Here is a 23,394-nt window from a genome sequence, read left to right as displayed (position 1 = left end):
ATTTTTTGACTTTTTAGTAATAGCCATTCTGATTGGTGTGAGATGGTAGTTCATTGTGGTTTTGATTTGCATTTCCCTAGTGATCAGTGATACTGAGCATTTTTTCATGTGCTTGTTGGTTGCGTGTATGTCTTCCTTTGAGAAGACACTGGAACTTGCTGAATAGCGTATTTCACTCTTTGTATGTCTAGTAGAATGTAATGGAAATTTTAATTTCATGCATTATTAAATTTATTTTAATAGTATACAATTTATTATTTTAAATAACTGAATTAATAATTGCATTTAAACTTAATTAGGATAGTATTTTTTTACTGCAAATAATGCTTTACACCAAAATGCTGACAATGATCAGATTAGGTTGAGAATATATATGATTATAGGTGGTGATTAATTTTTTTACTGCAAATAATGCTTTACACCAAAATGCTGACAATGATCAGATTAGGTTGAGAATATATATGATTATAGGTGGTGATTAATATTTTAGGAAGTAACTAGAGCTGGCATTTGGGGGTGTTGCGGACGATTCTTACGAATCCAGACAATTTGCTCTTTTAAACGCGGCCTTGTGGTTGTCTAACAGTGAGAATAGATGACTAACTGAATTTGTCAGACTCCCTGCCTTCTATCATAATAACGACGCAGAATTGCCACCGTTATGTGTCTTGGAAATCTTAAATTCTTCAGCTCTCACACACAAGGAATTGAACGGAAGATACTTGGAGAGCCAGGGTCCGTTCAGCACTGGGCGGCTGGGTCGGCTTCCGTTCCTGGGTCCACAGCGCCCTCGTGTGGTGTGTGCCCAGCCTTCCTGGCTGCCTCTCAGGCCAGGTTACCCACTGATCTTTACTTCCCAGTACAGTAGCTGCCTTCCTGGGTCACACCCCATCGTGGAGGTCACGATCTGCCAGGAGGTTAGCCACCCACTGTGGTTGTCTTGTAGTTTTTCGCAATAAGTTGCTGGCTAGGAGTGCTTGTAATAAGTCCTGAGAAGGACATAGCGATTCCATTCCTTACACATGATGTGTGCACGCAGTTATCCTCAACTGGTTGGTTGGACCGTGGCGTTTATTTCCACAAAGCAGCAGTTTCCTAAAGGATGGTTTAGAACCCAGTGCATCCATATGGAGACCGCCTTACTTTAGTCTGTAGCTGTGGTCATGCCCTGTAGGAGATTTCTGAGTTTGAAGACCCGGTTAGGTACCGGAGAACCATTTGCATTTGCTGAATCACCACTATAGGCCCGGGAGGGGGTTGGAGGGGGTGTTTTACCACTGAAGGAGGACCAGACATGGCCTGGTCATCAGCGGCAGAGGGAGAAAAGTTATGGGGCTAGTCCCTACCCCCTGCCCTGCTCTGCCTCCTGCAGAGACATCAGACCTCTTATGCCTCCTGCCCAAGCGAAGCAGCCAGGGCCAGGGGACTAGGAATAGGTTTCTTTGGTTCCTAATTCAAGACGATTTTTTCTCCGAATTCCTTAGACTCACAGTCTATGCTGTTGATTTATGGAGGCAGTAGTGAGGCCCCGTACCCCCATGCCTCCTACCTTGAGACCTGGACAGAGGATTGCCCTGTGAAATTCAAACCTTAAATCAGTAGGTATCAGCAGAGACAGGCGTGGTGCCTTAAAGGTAAAGAATACAGATGGCCTCCCTATTCACGGAGGGGCCTGCAACCTTTATATAGCTCTACATACACCCCCTCCCGTGTGCAGATGCTTCTTGACTTACCATGGGGTTACCTCCCAATAAACACATCGTAAAGTCAAAAAGTTGTAATCTGTCTGGATATATGTATTAGTCTGTTCTCACATTTCAATAAAGAAATACCTGAGACTGGATAATTTATAAAGAAAAGAGGTTTAGGCTGGGTGCGGTGGCTTACACCCTGTAATCCCAGCAGTTTGGGAGGCTGAGTTGAGCGGATCATCTGAGGTTGGGAATTCGCGACCAGCCTGGCCAACATGGCGAAACCCCATCTGTACTAAAAATACAAAAATTAGCCGGGCATGGTAGCACGTGCTGTAATCCCAGCTACTCAGGAGGCTGAGGCATTGAGAATCGCTTGAATCTGGGAGGCGGAGGTTGCGGTTGCAGTGAGCCGAGATTGCGCCACTGCATTCTAGCCTGGGCAACAGGTGAGACTCTGTCTCAAAAAAAAACAAAAGAAAGAAAAACAGTTCATGGTTCTGCAGTCTGTACAGGATGCATAGCGGCTTCTGCTTCTGGGGAGGCCTCAGGAAGCTTCCAATCATGGTGGAAGGCAAAGGGGGTCCAGCTTCCTACATGGCAGAAGCAGGAGCAAGAGAGTGAAGGGGAAGTGCCAGACACTTTTAAGCAACCGGATCTCGCAAAAACTCACCCACTATCACGAGAACAGTACCAAGGTGATGGTGCTAAACCATTCATGAAAGATCCACCCCCATGATTGAATTCCATCCCGCCAGGTCTCACCTCCAACAGTAGGGATTACAATCCGATATGAGATTTGGTGGAGACACAGATCCAAACCATATCATGTTATACGTGTATATGTAATATTGAAGGAGTTAAGATCACATGAACCCAAAATATGCCGCCCCAGCATATTGACTTTTTTGAGTTAAGGACACTTGAAAAACAGAGGTGCAAGAAGATCACTCTGCCCTTCCTTCTGTTTCTTAAAAGCAGGAGATGAAATTCCTGTGTAAAAGATGTCTCCCAATACCAGAAGGAAAGTGTCATGCTTATCATCAAGGACAAAAAGTTGAGGCTGAGGGAAATTTGTACAAATCCTGTCAAGCCAATCCTCATCTTCCCTGTCCCTCTCTACCCAGTTAAGTGCCCTAGTCCTGCCACATCTTTGCCCAATTCTGCATATAATGTAAGTGTCCAACTCTAATTGCATCTTCATTTTGTCATGAAGGTTCCAGTGCCACGTAAAAGTTATATTAAATAAATATGTATGCATTTCTCCTGTTGATCTATCTAATGTCAATTTAATTATCAGGCCCAGCCGAAAAACCCTAAGAGCGTAGAGGTGATATTTTGCCTCCCTACAATATAATCCATATAACCACCTTATATATGTATATTTATGTGTGTGTGTGTGTGTGTATAAAAACAAATCATATTATATGTATGATACAATCTCTATATTCCTCATATATGTTTCTGTATTTGTGTGTGTGCACATATAAACATATATATGGTTAAAAGCTGAGTGGTTCAAAGTCCTACCTTCAGAATCAGTAAGATTTCAAACCCAGCTGCTTTACATCCTCCAGTGTGAACTTGAGACAATTTTGTATCTCTCTAGTCCTCCATTTCTTTGGGTAAAATGGGGCTCATGATAGCGCCTCCCTCAAAGTTGTGAGGATTGAGTTCATCCCTGAGGCAAGTGTTGGTGGTGCCCACGTTCAAGGGTGGGAAGGCAAGGCACAGTCAGTGGCAGTGGGATCAGGACCCCGTTAGCAGGCTGCTTGTCTGTGAAGGTGGCAGCAATGAATGTGTGAATCGTGACTGCCTTCTCTTGGGTGATGTCCCCACTCTTCAAAGAACCTTCAGATTGTAACTTGGGTTCCACTGCAGCTTAGCTATAAGGAAAGTGTGGTCTTGTCTTGCAAGTTATACATTTCTCATTGTATATCTACACATTGACTTTCCTGTTAATTTATGACTCTCATGGCAAACTGCACCCTATAGAAGATCTGTCATCCCTGCGATGATGGAATCAGGGTTTTGAGACTGGGAGTCAAGAGGTGGACCTGAAGTTGCCAGCATGCTGCCTCCCTTTGAGTCCTCTGGGAGATATTTCTTGGTGTCACCTTGTGCTGCTTTCTTCTGCTATAATAGTTTCATACTTAATATGAGCCGAAGAATAAACAGACTCAAAGACTAATGAAGCCACCATTTAAAAGATGACTTTCTCTTTTCTCTTAGGATACCTGGGATGAACTCCTAATTGGTAGTGTAGAAGTGAAAAAGGTAATGGCATGCCCCAGGTAAGGAGCCTAGCTAGACCCCAGGACTGCGGTGTGGCCCACTCATTGGTTCCTAAGCATCACCTAACCCTTGGTTATTGCATAACAGGTGTATTTTGACAACGGTGGACCCAGACGCTGGAGTCATAGACAGGAAAGAGCCACTGGACACCCTGAAGAGGTAGAATACCACAGCGGCCAGTGCATTTCAAATATTATCTTCACCCCAGAACTACCTATGGGTTTAGCTGCTATGTCTGCTTTAGGGAAGATATGACCTTTCTCTCCGGAGCACCTTCAACTCTACCTTCTGACTGATTTGTGTCTATTGGTTAATGAGAACACTGTTGCTTCCTCTCTTTTTCTGGATGGATCCTCTAGCGCTTTGGATAAACTTTTTTTTTTTTTTTTTTTGAGAGGAGTCTCACTGTGTCCCCCAGGCTGGAGTGCAGTGGCGTGACCTTAGCTCACTGCAACCTCCACTTTCTGGGTTCAAACGATTCTCCTGCCTCAGCCTCCTGAGTAGCTGGGACTACAGGTGTGTGCCACCATGCCTGGGTGATTATTGTATTTTTAGTAGAGACAGGGTTTCACCATGTTGGCCAGGCTGGTCTCAAACTCCTTGCCTCAGTGATTCACCTGCCTCCCAACATGCTGGGATTACAGGCATGAGCCACTGTGCCCAGCTTTGATAAACTTTTAATTCTGTAATACTACATTTTGAAATTTGAATATCTCTCATATCAATTTTTAATAATATTTATATGTCTTTCCAAATTTAGGCCTCAAATACTTTATTTAATCATGTTTATTGCAACTCAAATTCCTTTATTAGAATCAATATCAAGGAATATGAGAATAATTGAAACTGCATAATGAAATATTAGAAAAAAATGAATGTAATGGGTTGTCAGAGCTTTTTTACCAAGGAGCTTCTTTTATGCTAAGGATTTCTCTTTTGTTTTGTTATTTAAAGAAGTTTGGCTGACTTTAGTTCCCAACGAAGACAATGATTTAGGCTTAACATTCTTTGGAGCTGTATTCTATTTTGTTTCTCTTTCCTCTGTTTTGTGGATTGTTTCCAATGGGTTTAGCTTAGAGAAGAGGTTATTTCATGATGCCTTCAGATTTACAATTCTATTTTGTTTTTGATTTTTAAAATGTAGTGATAATTATTTAAGATGCTGTGAAAGTTATTTTTTTCTTTAGACAGGACACTGGAAAAAGATTAACTTCTGCAGTAGTCCAGACCCATCTGCCAACTGCATGTCTGTCTGAATTTTTGTTCACCACTGAACCCCAGCTTTGGGCTTATAAACCTGGAGGGGGTTGAAAGCATGGTGCTTAAATGCACTAAACAGAAGATTTGTAGAGTTCAGGGCCATTCCATTTTGAGTTTTAGGGGCATTTGTTTCAATGAGTTGTGAAGTTAAAGGTACCCATATAGACAAAGTATTGATTTTATACTTACACATAAGTTTTCTTCTTTTTGGACTTAAACCGAAGCCATGGAGAAATTGCGTAGACTTTCAGGATACTTCTAGAAAAACTAGAATTATTTGCAGTTTGACTAATTGTCCACAGACTTCTCTATCAACATTTTAGAAAATTCTTGGTGTGTATTTATAAATAACTTGGAAGGCAAACTTGAGTTCTATTGAGAATACTTCGATTATTATTTCCTTTTTGTGTCTGATGATTGAATTTTTGCTTGTTTCAGCTACCGCCTGTGTGATCCTTCTGAGAGGCAATTATACAAGTTGTCTCCGCTTTTTGGGATCTATTATTCAGTGGAAAAAATTGGAAGCCTCAGAGTTGGTGACCCTGTGTATCGGATGGTGTAGTGATGGATCCACTAGGGTGATATGGTAAAGGGTCAGCTTTGCTTCTGAGTATGCTGTCTTGAAGCCATTGCTGCATTTTCTTGTGTTAATTTTTTTTTTATGTTATGCTGCTTTAATTCTTGAGAGAATGAGCAGTTTTGTATTCTGATCTTTGGAGTTGGAAAATGCCCTTAATTTCTGTTCCCTGCAGTAATCTGTGTACTCCTACCTCAGCCTTCTCCACCTGTATTTCCCATTTAATGGTAAAATGCTGATGGAAGAGGCTCAGCAGAAAGACAGGTATATGTTCACAGCTCATTACAGAATATCATTAAGGAATAGGGAAATGAAGGTGACTGATTCTTAGAGTTATGTACATTCTCAGAGTTATGTATTTATTTTTTCTGTCTCAGAAGGGGAAATGTTTAAATTATTCAACATCAACTTGGGAAAATGTTTAAATTGAATGCTTTTTATCAAATGTATTTTTAAAGTGTAATTGAAGTTTCAAAAAAAAAATCAGTGCATCATGGTGACTGGGTCCTGAATCATGAGTTAGAAAATAATGTTCTCACATTGATTTCATTGTGTCCAATACAGCCCTGACTCCTGGAGTCAAAAGCCTAACTCCCAAATTAAGGGAATAAGTTGGTCAGAAGACCTCAAGTTGGAGATTTTAAGCAAGTTCTCTCATAAAATCCATGACCCAGTTCTTAAAGTCACCTCATCTCCAAAACTCTTGACCATCCTTCTCTCTGATTCTGGCCTGAGCTTCTCACGTGTGTTACTTGCCTTCGTAGTTTTGACACCCACAACCTGACTGTCCTTAAGGACAATGTAACATAGTGGCTTAGAAGGTCTAGATCTAGCATTAGATAGACTTGGGTTTGTAATCCAAGCATCTTCCTAACTTGGTTGAGATGTTTAACTTCTCTTTAAGTCTCAGTACCCTTGCTGCAAAGTAGGAATAATAGTACTTACCAAAACAAGCAACAAAAGTTATCTTGAGTATTAATTCATATAAAGTTGCAGCATTGCAACACAAATAAAGTGCTCAGTAAATATTAGTTATGTTTTTTATTGCCATCATTCCATCATGGTCCAGTCTTAGGTTCCATAGTGGGTATAAAGATGACACAGGCTTTGCCCTTGAGGTGGGCAAAAAGGAGCTACACTTCTGTTGATGACTGTTATGACTAGGTATTTGCATAACCATAACCATATTTCATCAGTTCTGAGATCCTATTCTAACATCTCTGATATCAGTCAGCTTCTTATAACATTCAGGATGCCTTTTGAAAAATATCAGTGATGCATAAAATTATCAGTGATGCATAAAATAATGGTGCATCTTACAATTGGTATATCTTGGATTTGATGAAACACAATAAGTATTAATACTAGAGAGGAAACTATGAAGCTCCTAAGTGCCTGGCATTTCTAAAAGCCCCATTTGGGGAGAGTGGACCCAAGCCTGAGCCATCTAGCTTGAGTGAAACTGATCCTGTGTCCTGCTGTTCCAGTCATGATTGACTGGACCTGGATCAATGTGTGAGCCAAGGGCTTTCGTGTGTTCTCTGCATCTGAGGGAGCCCAATGGCTGTGAGATACCTTAATGATTGAGGGTTTTCCATATCACTTGGTCACAAACTCATCCAACCAGATCCTGTTTTGCAGTGGATGGAGGCAACGAACATCTGTGATTCACTCAGCCTCAATTTCCAATTGTCTTTGCTCCCCAGAAGGCCTTGTGTAATCTTTATCTGTGAGAGGATCTCTGTGAGATAGATACAATAATAGGCATTTTATGGATGAGAAACAAAGGCTCAGATAGGTCAGCTGATGTAGGGCCTGGGAGCTGATGTGAGTTAGAGCTAATAGACCATGCTTTCTGCACAGCACTGCACCATACATTTATATGTGTAAACTCAATAAGTGACTGTTTTGTGGGAGTTTGAATTATTTATGAACAGTAGGATAAATAACCAAATAACCAGAGATTCTTACTATTTATTCAGGCTTCAGCAACCAGGAGGGATTGACTGAGATCTTAACAACAGCGGCAACGATACATCAGCAAATCCTTATTATCCAGCCTTAAACTATCTTTACCCTGGAAAACAATCTCGATTTTTGACTTTTCAAAGTTGTGTATGCTCTAGGTTAATGCAAGGAAAGTATTCGAGGTGGGAATATGAAAGTATATATATAAATTTTAGGTACTGAAGGCTTTAAAAATAATTAACATCATCAAAAATGCTATTTTGAATGTTATCATGGCTATTACACTTTTACTTCCTGACTTTAATATTGATGAATAAAGCAAGTTTAATGAATCAACTAAAAAGCTGCAAAAATGTTTTTAAAATGTGTGCCTTTTATTACCTATCAGTCTATGTTTTGGGGGAAATGGGAAGCAACAGATCACTGTGTCCTGATGTGCAGGACACATGTTACCACACTCACAAATGCCTAATATTGGTCTTTACATGGCCATTGAGTCCTGTTGACTTTCCACTCATGTGCTTTTTACTCTAGCATTGTGGAATCTGGGCTGTACTTGAGTATGGAAATTCTCTTATAGACTTAGTTTTAATACTCTATTGCACCTTTACTAAGCCATATAAAAGTAATCTGTTTATGTGTAACTGCCAGATATACCACCTGGAATTCCAAGTAAGATAAAGAAGAGGATGACATTTAAAAGAGAATGGAATTTTGAGAGTAGGAGTGCAAGGAAGACAGCATGAACATATTTTTTTCAGTGCAAAAAAATTTTTTGTAACAAAGAAACGAACTACTTTGGTATGATCTTAAGCAAAAATACTCACTGAAATAGTATATGGATGAATTCACCTACTTACAATTTTATGGTTTCTTTGTAAATAATAAATGTGAATCTCAATCCTGCTTTATCTTTGGTATTTATGAGTCTTCTTCCTGGGTTTTTCTGTTTATATTAGAATTTGAATCACTGCAATTTATTTTTCCTTACCCTTTCTGATTGCCTCCAGAGACACAATCTGACTCCACAAACACTGGCTTCTGTCATTGGCAGGGGGCGAGGGCGTTGTGAGCTGCAGGCACACAGGTGGCCTGTCCGTGGCAGGATGGCCAGTGTCTGCAAGGGGCCTTCCTAGTGGTCAGTGAGGATTGGCTGTTCCCTCCTCCTCCATTTTCCTTTGCTGTGTTCTGGGACTGAAATTCACCATCCCCCACACCCTGTGAGGTAAAAGTGGTAAGTGAGCTGTAGGCCTGGGTAAATTCTGGAAGTGATGAAATTGAAAAATCAGAACTTTAAAGTCAACCATTAAAATAGGGAAGCCATTTTTTCCTCTTAAATTTTCAAAGAGGAATTCAGGAGGGAGATAAACAGAAATGCACATTTGGTGCCCCGGAGCTGCCTTTCCAAGGAGGATCAAGTCGTGCCTTCTGCTGAGCTGTGTCCTTTACAGACAACGTGTGACCTGGGATTGGAAGAGAAGAGAATAGAGCAGAAAAACAGGACAGATAAGTGTTCAGGCCAATAAAGACAGAGTCTCCCTGAGCACTGAACTGCTCTGCAGTGAGTTGCCAGCTGGGGGAAGAGTGTTGTTCTTTTCTCTTGGCGAACTCCTGCTTCTCTCATCCAAGGCACCCTTGCTCTGCATGGGCAATTCTGGCTGAGTCTTGAAATGTACACTCCTGGCTCAGGGGACCATGGCTGAGCTGGGGATGACACAGACTCTCCTTGACCAAACTTCGGTCTCTTCTGAGCCCTTTTCTTCATGAGGCCTTGACCTTGCCACCCTACTCCCTGCAGAGCCCAGTTTAGCAAGAATCCTGCTTAGTCAGTTTCCAGATACTCTGGAATCAGATTAATATCTGATCACCCTTGATGTCTGCTCAGATCCCTCATCTGTCACCCTCAGTGTGTAAGTCCTCGCCTTATTCAGTAGAATCCTGTTAAGTGGGTTTATCAAGAATCCTCTACACTTGATGTTTCCGCTTGGTGATTTTCCATTCACTGACCCCGAGGAACTTCGCTCCTTGGCTATGAATCCCGAGCTGTCTTTGCTGTAATACAGAGTTGAGCCTAATCTCTTTCCCCTATTGTGATGCCCCTGTTACAATAGCCTTGAATAGTCTTCCTTACCTTTTTAACAAGCGTCTGAGGAATTTTTTCCTTTAATAGCTTAGTACATCAAGCAGGAGCCTGACTCCTAAACCACGCTGTTCGGGGTATGCTGACATTGTTGTCTGGAATATAACCTGATTTGGAAGTGACAAGTGACTGAGGTGAGTGCCTGCAGGACCGAGTGACATTCCCTCCCGCCGGAAGCAGCCTGGGGACCTTGTGCAGTGTTAAACTGAGTCAAGGCCCTTGCCAATGCAGCTCCAGCTCGAGGCTTCCCGCCAGTAGGAGTCGAGCGGCCCCAGCCGCATAGAAGACGCTCTCAGACGCCCGTTGCCGCTCCGAGGGGCCGCAGGGAGAACTCTGGCCTTGGCTTGCCGGCGCGGAGTGCCTGGTAGCATCCTCCTTCATCAGACCCCCACTCTCTGGAAGCTCCTTAGCCCCTGGGCAGTCTGCGGGGACGGCGGCGGCAGCAGAGAGCTGGACACTGCACAGGCCAGGCAGGGCCGACCAGCTCTCCACTATTCCCAAGAGAGGCTGCTGCCCGCTGTCTGATTTTTAATTTCAAAATCACGCTTTGTCCTGCAAATGTTGTATATTGTTTATTTTAGGTCAAATAACCCCATAAATACATAAGTAAATAAATTGGTCACTTGCAGCGATCGTGGGGGAGGGCACAGCGCCCTGCAGCGCAGGCGACGGAAGGTTGCAGAGGCAGTGGGGCGCAGACCACGTGGAAGCTGAGCCACCACCTCCCACTCCTCGCGCCGCCCCCCAGAAGGACGCACTGCTCTGATTGGCCCGGAAGGGTTCAGGAGCTGCCCACCCTTTGGGCTCCGGGCCAAAGGCCGCACCTTCCCCCAGCGGCCCGGGGCGACCAGCGCGCTCCGGCCTTGCCGCCGACACCTCGCAGAGAAGCCAGCCATGGGCGCCGCCGGGTCCTCCGCGCTGGCCCGCTTTGTCCTCCTCGCGCACCCCCGGCCCGGGTGGCTCGGGGTCGCCGCGCTGGGACTGACCGCGGTGGCGCTGGGGGCTGTCGCCTGGCGCCGCGCATGGCCCACGCGGAGCCGGCGGCTGCTGCAGCAGGTGGGCACCGTGGCGCAGCTCTGGATCTACCCTGTGAAATCCTGCAAGGGGGTGCCGGTGAGCGAGGCGGAGTGCACGGCCATGGGGCTGCGCAGCGGCAACCTGCGGGACAGGTACGGCCAAGCGCGGGCGCGGGGCAGCGCTGATCCGGCTCGGGGCAAGGGGGTGAGAAGGGAGGAGCGCAGGGGAGGTCTGCAGAGTCTGCTAACAGGTCCTTCCTCCTATTACAAAGAAACTGGGAGTTGGGTGAGACAAGGCCAAAGAGAAAAAGGAACCGTCACCCCCCAGCATCAGACCCCGGGGCTCTGGGACTCTGAGCGCGTGGACCCGTTTTCCCGGGGTGGGCGGATTTCCACCTCCCACTGGCTCTTTGGCGTCATGTGCTCCTGCTGAGGTGTGGTATCACTCCCAGGTGTCTGCCAGTGAGCAAACTTCTTAATCTCCATTTAGTGGAGGCGGCTAGCTTAAAGAGATTGGTTCCCAGTCGCTTTATTTTGAGTGACTTTCTTGAGATCTTGGAGAAAGCTGGAACTGTAGAGTCCAGCCCTCCAAGAGCGCACCAAGGCGGAACTCATAATAGTAATGACAGCAGTTCAACGAATACCTTCGGGCGCAGTGGCTCACGCCTGTAATCCCAGCACTTTGGGAGACCGAGGCGGGTGCATCACCTGAGGTCAGGTGTTCGAGACCAGCCTGACCAACATGGTGAAACCGCGTCTCTACGAAAAACAAACAAACAAACAAACAAAAAAACAAAAATTAGCCGGGCGTGGTGGCGCGCACCTGTAATCCCAGCTACTCAGGAGGCTGAGGCAGGAGAATAGCTTGAACCCGGGAGGTGGAAGTTGCAGTGAGCCGAGATTGTGCCACTGCACTCCAGCCTGGGCAACAGAGCGAGACTCCGTCTCAAAAAAAGAAAACAAAAAAACAAAAACAAAAACAAAAAAAAACAAAAGGTTGGGGGGGCATTGCAGATGCTATTTTCCCCAATTCTCTCAGGCACTCTTGTGGATAAAGAAGCTGAATTCAGAGCCACACAGCAGCAGAACCAGGACTCTTATTTTCTTTAGCACACTGGGGCTTTGTAAAGAGTGATTTTGTTAATGTCCTGTCTGGGTTCTTAGAGCTGCGTGGATTGCTGGCGTTCAGCGAAAGCTGCAAAACCCGGGAGCCGGCAGCTTTGTCCTCTTTAGGGTCTGGCTTCAGGCCAGCCTCGGGTCTTATTGTGAGGCTGCACTTGAAACTCCTTTCCAGAGCAGCCCTCGCAGTTCAGCAAGTAACAGAGGACTAATGGGAGCTGTAACCTTTCTCCTACCAGCTCCCCAGACAGAGGGCAATTCATGACATAGTTGAAAGGTGAGTGATGCATGCATCTTTGCTTCAGGAAGGAAGCCAAGAATCCTAAATATTCCATGTTTTGGGCCAGGCGCGGTGGCTCACGCCTGTAATCCCAGCACTTTGGGAGGCCGAGGCGGGTGGATCACAAGGTCAGGAGATTGAGACCATCCTGGCTAACATGGTGAAACCCCTTCTCTACTAAAAAATACAAAAAATTAGCCGGGCTTGGTGGCGGGCGGCTGTAGTCCCAGCTACTCGGCAGACTGAGGCAGGAGAATGGCGTGAACCCGGGAGGCGGAGCTTGCAGAGCTCCACTGTAGCAGAGATCTCGCCACTGCACTCCAGCCTGAGCGACAGAGTGAGACTCAGTCTCAAAAAAAAAAAAAAAAAAAAAAGCCATGTTTTATATAGTAGGCTCTGAAAAGTAGTAGAGTTTACTGAATTAGTTTTTGTAGGCCCCAGAGGCAAAGGGCACTGGAATTTTACTACTTAGATTCAAAAAGCAGTTTTTGAGCTCATATTACAATAGATGACAAGAAGAGCTGGACTTTGTACCAGACACTATGATAAATTCTTTATTTTCGTTCATCACACACTCCCAGAAAGTGTGATCAAAAGAAGCCAACACTGGCTTACAGTCCTAGGTGACAACCGACTAAACAGAGGTTGTGACACGTGCCAGGGTGCCAGCATAGAGGGTGCAGTGCTGGAAGTTGGCTGGGGCCGTCAGGGACAACTTCAGAGAGGGAGTAACAGCTTGAGCTGAAAACTGGAAAACGACGCAGAACTTGCTGGGCAAGTAAATTGGGAGAAGAACTTTCTAGAGAGGGAATAAGCTGGGCAAAGACACTTGGCTTGTGAGGATGGGGTGTGCTGGGGGAAAGGCTGGCATAGTCAATGCCAGGGGGGTCCAATCTTTTGGCTTCCCTGGGCCACATCGGAAGAAGAATTGTCTTGGGCCACACATAAAATACACTAACACTAACAATAACTGATGAGCAAAAACAAAAAAACAAAAACAATCTTGTAATGTTTTAAGAAAGTTTATGAATTTGTGTTGGGCTGCATTCAAAGCTGTCCTGGGCCACACGTGGCCCATGGGCCATGGGTTGGACAAGCTTACTCTAAGGTATTTACCAAAAGGAACTGGGACATAAATAGGATGAATGTTCTTTGCAGCATTGAGTGTTGAATGTTCATTATGATGTTATTCACAGTAGCCAAAAGGTGGAAACAACTAAGTGTCCACTGATGGATGAGTGGATAAGCAAAATGTGGTATATACACACAATGGAATATTATTCAGCAATGAAAAGGAATGAAGTTCTGATATGTGCTACAACATGGATGGCCCTGGAAAACATAATACTAATTGAAATAAGCTAGACACAAAAGGACAAATATTGCATAATTCCAATTATATGAAATGTCTAGTAGATAAATTTATAGAGACAAAGTGGATTAGATGTTACCGGGGGCTGGAGGAAGGGGAAAACAAGGAGTTATTGCTTAATTGGTACAGAGTTTCTGTTTGGGGTGATGAAAAGGTTTTGCAAATAGTGGTGATGATTGCACAACACTGCGAATGTACTTTACTGCCACTGAATTGCACACTTCAAAATGGTTAAAATCACATTTCAAAAATTCCATTCTCTGTTGACGGACACTCGGGCTGTTACTACTTTTTCAGCATTTTGATTAAAGCTGCAATAAACATTGATACACAAATATCTGTTTGAGTTCCTGTTTTCAGTTCTTTGGGGTCTATACATAGGAGTATGCTAGGTATTTTATGTTTTATATATATTTTACTGCAATTAAAAAATAAATATATAAAAGACTGGCCTGTGTGAAGACCTCGGGAGGTAAGAATGGCTGGAGCAGCAGCTGGATCATGAAGGGCTGTGCATGCCCTTGTTTAGGAGTTGGTTTTATCCTGAAAGCAGGAACCATGGAGGGATTTTGAATGAGGGGGTCATAAAGTTAGATTTGCATTTTAGAAAGATGTAAACTGCCATTACCAGGAAGAATATTAGAGAGAATATTCACCTGCTAGTCCGAAGGATTTGGGGCAGGGCAGGCCTCTGTCTGTGCAGAAACAAAGTCTGATAAAAGGGCAGTTACAGAAAGGGCTTATACTAAGCATATTTTTCTAGTGTAGCTGAACAACTCAACCATGATAACCTGCTGGAAGTGATGCAAGAAATATCTTGAACGACCTAATGTACTGGCCGTATTTTTTTCTTATGTCTGGAAATCTGAAAAGCACATGCTCACTTCTATAATTGTAATCATTTGATCAGTATGTACTGTAAAGATTGAAATGCCAATATGTTTTGCTTCCTTGGTAGCTGAGAGATAACCTACAAAAATGTGTTGTTCTTGTTCTGGAAATGGCTCTTTCTATTGCCTTTATTTCTCCATTTATCTTTTTTTCTAGGAAGTACCTGTAGACCAGGAATACTGGGCCAGAAGAAAAAAATACTGTCTAGTTTAGCAAATTGCAGAATGGACAGCACTGAATATTGGAACATAAAAATTTTAAAAAGGTGGGGGGCTGGAACTGGCAGATATAAGTGGCACTGTGTGTTGTTCAGCTAAACTCTATGCCCTGTGAACAATATAAGCAACAGTCCTGCTATTTCCACTGATGAGAGTCCATTACCTACCAGATGCCAGGCCCTGTGCTTCCTCCTGCCCTTAAAGTCTTCCCGTAAAATAGATTCTTGTCATCTGCTTGGGGCATGTTTAATGAAAGTGATCAGGCTTTCTAGAGATTGAGATGAAAATATAATTAACATCTTTGATTTCTGTGCCATCAAAGAGCTCAAACTGTTCTCCAGATATATGTTGGATGCTTGAGTGGTTATTAAACCCTTTGAAATTAAGTGACAGACTCAGTCCTGTGTGCTGATGTTTAGGACAGACAGAGACACACACTCAAACTCACACACACCAGGCTTATAGGGAAGAAATCAAAGATGACAACAGTGTCTAATTGAAGCTCCTCCAGGGTCTGGCTTCCTGTCATAATGGTTCACACATATCCTGTGTTTTGAAAATGGCAGGTTTTGGCTTGTGGTCAACGAGGAGGGAAACATGGTTACTGCTCGCCAGGAACCTCGCATGGTCCTGATTTCCCTGACCTGTGATGGTGACACCTTGACTCTCAGTGCAGCCTACACAAAGGACCTACTACTGCCCATCAAAACGCCCACCACAAATGCAGTGCACAAGTGCAGGTAAGGAAAGGGCAGGTCGTAGCCCTTGTGTGAATGAATAGTCATGCAATTTTGAGAAAGCATAAACTCTAGAGGGAATCCTGAGAAACATATCAATAATGAACTGTTGATTGCATGTGTACCATATACAGAACCAAGTCCTCAACATTATGAAGATCTAAAAGAAGGAGAAAGAAGGAAGCAGCTTCAGAAACTTGTGTTGTGGAGATGACAGACATGAAAGTGCTAAGTAGAAACCCATGAGAACAAAAGCACATTGACATGTCAGCAAGAGAGAAATAACAGCACCCAAAGATCAAGCACAAAAATGGGGTGGGAGTGGTGGTGGGGAGTGTCCTAGCAGAGGTGAGACTCGATCTATGTATTCTCATAGAACTTTTTCTACTGGGCTTAGAAAAACTGGGCACCTTCCAAATCTGAGTTAGGAAAGGAGTTGCAAATGGCTACTCGACCCCTAAGATTTAGTTCTAACGAAAGGAAGTTCCAAAATAGAAAAGAACAGCTCTAGCTAGAAGAGTGATCCAGCCAGCGGCTGCCCAGGGGTCAGTGTCAGAATGAGGCTGGGGATGTAACCCAGGAGGATGTTCTGTACACAAGCCCTTCCCTCAACATCAGAAGGGCTGCAACGAAGCAATTCTTCTAGGAAAACTTGTTTTGCCTCTAAGAAATCATGTCTAGAGTTGATTTCTTATCTCACTATGGGAAAATTAAAGTTGGTCCAGTTATATTCTTGTTATAGTTTCTGCATTTGGAATCAAAATGCAGTGTGAATGTTACATGTAGTTTATAGCCTACCATAAAAAAAAAGCATCACCTCAAAAAATCTAGTTATCTGAAAAACGCCTAAAGACCCAGAAAAGTTCACAAAATGCAATACTGATGTAATTTCTACATTTTAGAGTTTTAAACATGATAATATACTTTTTTGAATTTGGTGGTTTTTCAGATTAGAAAAGTGGTACATACTCATTGTTGAAAATTTGGGAAATACCAAAAAAAAAAAAAAAAAAGAAACAAAAACTACCTGTGATAACTGTAATTAATATTGTGGCATTCTTTCGGTCTGTATGCCTACTACTTAAAAACCAAATTGAAATAATACAAAAAATCCTTTAATATTGTTTATATACTTAAATTGATATGTTGAGTATTTTTTCATATTGTTAAAAAATCTTTAAGGATACCATTTTTCATGTTGGCATAATATTTCATTTTGTAGGTGTCCTCTAATGCATTTTAATATGCCCCATGATTAAACATTTTGATTGTCTTAATTTTTTTCCAGGTATTAAGAAGAATGTGATGAATTACTTGGCATAAATCTTTGTTTATATAATTTGTTGTTTTCCTAGGGAAAAAATTCTAGCAGTGGTTTTGTTTCAAATAAGAATATGGATCCTGTAGGCTTTTGATACATCTTGCTAAATTGTTTGCAGAATGGTTTTACTGATTCCATTTTAACCATTATGTTAAAAAACATTTTGCCATTTTTATGGGCAAAAATGATAATTTCTTGTTAATTTAATTTGTATTTTTCCCTGAATGAGGTAAGCTTTTAAATATTTATATTGCAATTTGTATTTCATGTTTGTCCATGTCCTGATTTGTGTTTATTTGCCATGGTTAGATATTTACCCATATTTTCTTATAGTTAATTTTTTTGTTTAATTTTTAATTCATTTGAAATTGTGTTGAAACTTTTTTCACAGTCCCATATGGGCATTTGGTCCATGCCCAAAAGACTAAACAAGGGCATGCTTGGAAATTGCAAAATGAAAAGGCTTAGACATGCTACGGTAGTATACAGACTCTTCGAGCAAAGATTCCAAGGATCTTCTGGACTCAGGTTTCTTTTGACAGCCCAACCTATTCTCTTATGAGGGAGTTGTAACCTCAGCCCACAGTTTCCTAAAGATTTCTGATGAGTTCTTGCGGTGCTGGGGTCATGATCACAGGCAGTACACCTGTTTTCATGGTCGAAGATGTTACTTGATTTTCTCACATGCCTTGCCTGCTACTAATAAGATACACAGAATTAGGGACTTTTGCTATGGATTATTCAGACAAATAGCCTGAAACCTGAAACCATCAAGCCATGCCTACATTATCTTTGTCAAAAGGTCAAAGGTTATAGGAGCATTTGGAATTTTATTTTAATTCTTCACTTGCACTTTTTGGGACAGTGTGCAGGTGGGGTGCTGGGGCCAAGATACAACAGAGGCCAATCAGAACTCAGGAGAAATGTGGGAGGAGCAGGAAGAAGGCAGAACAAATTCTACTCGTTGAAAGGCTTCAAGTTCTGGGTGATTATGAACCTGAACCCCAGGATCTAGAAATAGATGTTGCAATGGAAATCAGTGTCAGATTAACAGGGCAGATGTTTAAATGGCCCAAGATAGATGCAAATGCTTTGACTTTGTAAAAATAATTATTGCCATTTGAAGCCCCAAGGAGTCAAAGCAGCCTTCCTGTCTACCTCCTCCGCTGTGTGTGCCCTCCCATCCTCCTATAAAAGCAACTAAGGGAAGCCCTGGGCTGCCGAATGGCAAGTTGAGACTGAGAGGGTGCCTTGGTGGGCTGTAAGGGTTTGACTCTGGAGAAAGGAGGGTGATTTTTTTTTTTCTCATAGGCACCAGCAAAGAGGCATCTAACAAGGAGATGACCTTCAAGGCTGTCTCCATACCTAGATATTTGGTAATGCTGGCATTTCACAAGATGCTTCTGAAATTAGCATTTCAGACATTAAACTGCACACACACACACAGACGCTAAGCCCCCCACATATATTCAGTTCTAGAACTGGTGGATTTGATTTTTGGGAAAAGTAAAAAATTATTTGGAGCTAAACCCTGTGAATAAGAAAACGATAGGACCTTTTTTTTTTGGTTATAAAATGAGGTTAGGCTTAAAAGTAGTAGTAAGTAGATATGATTAATACTAGGTTAGAATGATTACTTCCCAAGGTGACTGCTCTGAAAGGTAATGTCCATTTGGGTGTATAAATTTGGGTATGTTTATTTTATTCATTTTATTTATTTTTCATCTTGATCCAGAAAAGAGTAAGGCAGACACTCCTGGTCTTTGTAAATGGTCTCATTACTTCATAGGCCTTGGGTGCATATTTCAGCCCTCTGATTCTCAGGAATTAATTTAGAATGGGTGGGGTGACAGTGTGCAAAAAGGTATCAAGTCATATACTACAGCAGTGCACTTTTCTACATGAGTGTTACACTTCAATAAAAAGTTTTTAAAAATTTATGGAAACTTTGAATACACTAATCTCACTGCTTAATGTAACCCAGACACTGTTAGTAATGATTTCTCATTTTAGATATAAAGCAATAAAATAAAATTATATAAAAATATATAGGATACTATACTCAATATATTTTACAATATAAAAATCTGTTTATACATTATTATTAGAGAATGGATGCTTTTGTTTGATTAAATGTTTGATTTATGGAGTAACTATACAAAGACAGCTTGAAATAACTTGGTTGGGGGACCCTAGGTCATTACTACCTACTGAGCATATCCCAGTCCTAAGAATTGTTTGGGGACTTCTTACGGATTGTTCCTAATCCTCACGACAAAGTTCTGCTTCTACCCCCATTTTATTGATGAAGAAACTGAGTCTCAGAATAAGAAACCATCACCAAGGCCATGGAGCTAGTCATTTGTGGAAATGGAATGCTCACCCAAGTAGGTTTACTTGATCCACTAAGCTTTCTCAAACTTCCAGCATTTGCATAACACCACGGTGATAGTAGGCCAAACCATAAACCACCTGTACTCTTGTTTACTTAATATTTTTCTTTAAATTGATTCAGCTTAAAAACTAATCTTAAACACATTTATTTAAAAAAGAAACTTTATATAGCTACCTATATAATTTGCCAGGTATATGGCTTTATATGGCTACCTATATAATTTATATATATGGGTTTATATATAAATTTATGTGGCTACCTATAAACTTTATATGACTACCTGTATACAAACTTTATATGGCTACCTATATAATTTGCCAGAAAGTAACAAACAGTCAACATGCTAAAACATTACTAAATTCTAGCTAGAAGCTGTTGCCTACAGAGGTCTCTGGACCTAAGGTGTGTTCTTTCTTTGTTAAAAGAGGTGATTATCAAGTGTTGCTAAAAGGTAAAGATTTATTACCACTAAACTGAAATTTCTCTCTGTGCAATTCACTGTTATTTAATGCTATACCCAGGTGCCATCTACAGTTATCTTGAATGCCAGCAGTGGTAATGGTCTTGCACTTTGTGAAACACTGGCCTACACCATAGCATTTATTTTCCTCTATAGCTGTGAAATTCATGTAATGCCAAACAGCCCTGCACATGACTATGTGCTGGGGAGTGGGAACTTCAAATCCTACAAAGTTATAACTTTCAATCAAATCCAGTAGATTATTATTGTTATTATTAAATAAATATAATATTATTGTTAATGTTTGTTATATATAAAGTTATTATCTGTAATGTTTTAGACTTTATAGAACATTTTTATATTGTTGCTGTACTACACTGGCAAAGTATAGCCAGGCCTGTGAATAAAGATTTCTGGTCGCTATTCAGCTGGGTGAACTAGATTTTGCAGTAATTCTAAGTTTACTTTATACTGATACCTTAGTTTTCTTCCGGAGAACTCAGTACATTTTCAAACATATTATTTCATTTCATCCTCCCTGCCTTCCAGGTAGGGAGACACAGTTGTACAAAACTTGATTTTTAAAATGGGGAAAGCAAAGCTTAAAGGGGTGCTTTCATTTTCATTTGGCCTCACGCAGGTTTGGAGTCAGGGCCGGGACTAAAATTACATCTTCTGGTAATTAAGAAAGGACAGTAATGTTACAGTTAGGAGCAGCTTTTCTGATATAACTGGCACATATTAGGGTGCATGGATTTTCAAAGCCATGTCTGCCCTTTGCTCCTGCCACCCCTGCAGAGTGCACGGCCTGGAGATCGAGGGCAGGGACTGTGGCGAGCCCGCCGCCCAGTGGATAACCAGCTTCCTGAAGTCACAGCCCTACCGCCTGGTGCACTTTGAGCCTCACATGCGACCGAGACATCCTCACCAAATAGCAGACTTGTTCCGACCCAAGGACCAGGTGAGAGGTTCTGCTGCCTCCATGGGTAGAAAGCAGTCACCCCCAGACCAGGGGGCTCAGGTGGCATCTCTGATAACCTCGGCTTCCCTTGGAAGCGTTGTTTGTTTCTTCGTTTGGGGAACTCTTGAATTTTTGCCCTTGAGCATCTATCTTCCTATTTGTGTAAGCATTCTGATGCCAGTAGGGTTTCAAAACTGTCCTGCACCAGTGTCTTTTTTTCATTCCATTCTGCAATTGCACATGGAGTCCAGAATTTTTACAGTTTGCAGTTGTATGTCAGATTCCAGTTGTGCAACTTGGCATGGGTATGGAGATACACAAACTCAAATGATCAGCCTTAATGGCATAAAGCTCTAAGGATTCATCATAAAAGCAGGGTTGGTAGTACCATATACTGCTTTTACCATGGCCATAAAAAAAATAAATTATGCCGTAAGTCCTTACTACTAAGGAGGCTGAGGTGGGAGGGTTGTTTGAGTCCAGAGAGTTGAGGCTGCAGTGATCTGTGATGGCACCATTGCACTACAGCCCAGGCGACAAGGAGACTCTGTCTCAAAATATATAAATAAAGAAACAAGCAAATGCATAAATTATGGTCAACATAAATATTAATTTGTAAGTTGCATAAAATAAGTATTCAAGGAATTAGTGAACATTTCAATCAAACATAATGAGGTCATCAAACTCAACCACCTTATTAAACATTTGAGAAACGGGAGGCTTAGAAAGGTTCAGTGATGTCCCCAAGGGCACATGCCTTGTGGCAGCTTAGAATTGATTCTGAGTCCTTGGTCCCTTCATTCCACCATGCAGTTTCTGCTATCTGCAAGGCTATTTAAAACTTCTGAGTCACTGTGACTTCTATTAAAAGAACAAGAGAACTACTTTGAAAGATTCTGTGTGGGGTGGGGTGGAGCATGGAGGCTATGTCTAGGAGCTAGGCACACCTAAGCACTGAAAAGTTGGTGTGCCACGTGTTATAACAATGTCTATTTCCTTATCAGATTGCTTACTCAGACACCAGCCCATTCTTGATCCTTTCTGAGGCATCGCTGGCAGATCTCAACTCCAGGCTAGAGAAGAAAGTTAAAGCAACCAACTTCAGGCCCAATATTGTAATTTCAGGATGCGATGTCTATGCAGAGGTAACGCTATGCCCCTTTGCATCTTTCCTTGGATTTGACTTCTTTTTTAAAGTATGAGGGTCTTTGACATTGGATCAGATTATTCTGAAGGGTGCATTATTTATCAACTCTGTAATACGTAACAATTTGATTTTTAGATTTATTCAGCACCTAATGAGTGCAGACTTCTGTGTGGAGGATACAAATATTGATCGGTCAGAGACTGTCATCAAGGAGGCAGTTCAGTATCTGAGGCTTCTAAGGAGAATTCTGAGTTGACAGGTTCGTTGTTGAGTCACATTTTCTTGCACAGACTACGTGATCTGTGTGGGCCATGGAACAAAGAAAGTGTGTGCTCCTGTCTTGTTAAAGGATGGTCTTCCTGTTTAGTAGACGGCTCTCTTGGAGAAGACAGGCATTTACTGCAAGACTGCTGGGTGAGGGTTGGGAGAGGTTGTTGCCCCTAAGCTTGATGGCACTACCCTGAAACGCTTGCAGTGCCACCTTCCATCTGCCCTCAGATGTCTGCATGGTGACTTAGCTTGAACAGCCCTGAGGCTTGGTTTCTGGGATTCCACAGGATTCTGGCAGCAAATTTACCTTTGTAATAAATAGCCTTTGGCTATTTAACCTGATTCTCTCCCTGGGCTTCCATGAAGGCAGAGGTTGGTGGCCTAGAGGCTTGGTGAGTGGCCACCAGCTGTGGATACTCAACAGAAACCCTGACCCACAGCTGGGAATTCAGGAACTCTGGTTGTGCCTCATGTTTATGTTGAGAAGGGAGAGGTAAAGGGGACAATATAGTGGTTCTTACGTCTGCCCATTTCCTCCATAACAGGGAAAAATGGAGTCAAAGCAATTGAGTTTTAACCTTTTATACTCAGAGCAACCAATTCTGTTCTTCACTTTTGCTGTACAGGGGCAAAACTGTGCTGAAAGAGAAATAATCTAAGAATTTGATTCCTACATTCAAACCAGAGGATGTAAGGGCTGGTTTCAGCTTCTGCGCTGGCTTCTGCATGACTTTGAGCAGCCCCGCTAAGTCCCATTTACCTTGCCTGAACAATGAGATGATCATATTTCTGCCTAGGGTTACCTTAAGGGTCTGTTGAAGGGTCAATTTGGATAATGTAATTTATGAGATGTATAAAAGCAATATCAATCGATGGAGGATAATAAAAGTACACCCAAATCTACCGCTAATTCTTCACATAAAATACTCATTGCTCCAAACTTCCAAGGGTAGCGTTTCTTCTAAAGATGGCGGAGAACTTCCTAGTGTGAGGAGGGTGGACTGTGTGCATGTCCCCCACGGTCCTGGGTTGGGCATCTCTAAGTGCTTCTTTGTGACAAGGAAGTTCTGCCTGTCCTGCTCCTGTGCACCATGGGCCAGCCTGACTTAGACAACAGGAAAATAATCAGTGTTTGGTTGCCTTTGACCATCTCCTTGATATTCATCTTCCACCAGCTATGGCTAGGGGAGCCATTTCTCCTGAGAACGTTCCTTCTCAGGAAAAGAGAAATGAGTGGGGAGGGTTTTGAATGAATACTTGTGTTGCGCTTAAGTAT

At 42.4% G+C, this 23,394-nt stretch overlaps 2 protein-coding genes across 5 annotated transcripts in view; both read left to right on the top strand.

The window, feature by feature from the left end:
• Positions 1-8,702, top strand: part of MTARC2 (mitochondrial amidoxime reducing component 2) — a 43,502-nt gene extending 34,800 nt beyond the window's left edge. For 2 of the 3 annotated variants that reach the window (XM_054520088.2, XM_024237655.3), the window contains exons 5-8: positions 3,924-3,985; positions 4,074-4,145; positions 5,685-5,832; positions 7,806-8,702. In XM_054520088.2, the coding sequence (XP_054376063.1) occupies positions 3,924-3,985; positions 4,074-4,145; positions 5,685-5,808 (258 nt within the window). In that variant the 3' untranslated portion in view covers positions 5,809-5,832; positions 7,806-8,702. Of the gene's footprint in view, positions 1-3,923; positions 3,986-4,073; positions 4,146-5,684; positions 5,840-7,805 lie in introns of all 3 variants that reach the window. The other variant, XM_024237661.3, reaches the window with a different exon arrangement.
• Positions 8,703-8,790: 88 nt separating this feature from the next.
• The window catches only part of MTARC1 (mitochondrial amidoxime reducing component 1), a 29,435-nt gene continuing 14,831 nt past the window's right edge, over positions 8,791-23,394 (top strand). For both annotated transcript variants that reach the window (XM_054520079.2, XM_002809431.3), the window contains exons 1-4: positions 8,791-11,100; positions 15,394-15,567; positions 20,539-20,701; positions 21,706-21,846. In XM_054520079.2, coding sequence (XP_054376054.1) covers positions 10,826-11,100; positions 15,394-15,567; positions 20,539-20,701; positions 21,706-21,846 — 753 coding nt within the window. In that variant the 5' untranslated portion in view covers positions 8,791-10,825. The remainder of the gene's footprint in view (positions 11,101-15,393; positions 15,568-20,538; positions 20,702-21,705; positions 21,847-23,394) is intronic.

The sequence above is a fragment of the Pongo abelii genome, chromosome 1 (assembly GCF_028885655.2).
Source record: "Pongo abelii isolate AG06213 chromosome 1, NHGRI_mPonAbe1-v2.0_pri, whole genome shotgun sequence".
NCBI lineage: Eukaryota > Metazoa > Chordata > Mammalia > Primates > Hominidae > Pongo > Pongo abelii.
This window is presented reverse-complemented; position numbering and strand designations above follow the sequence as displayed.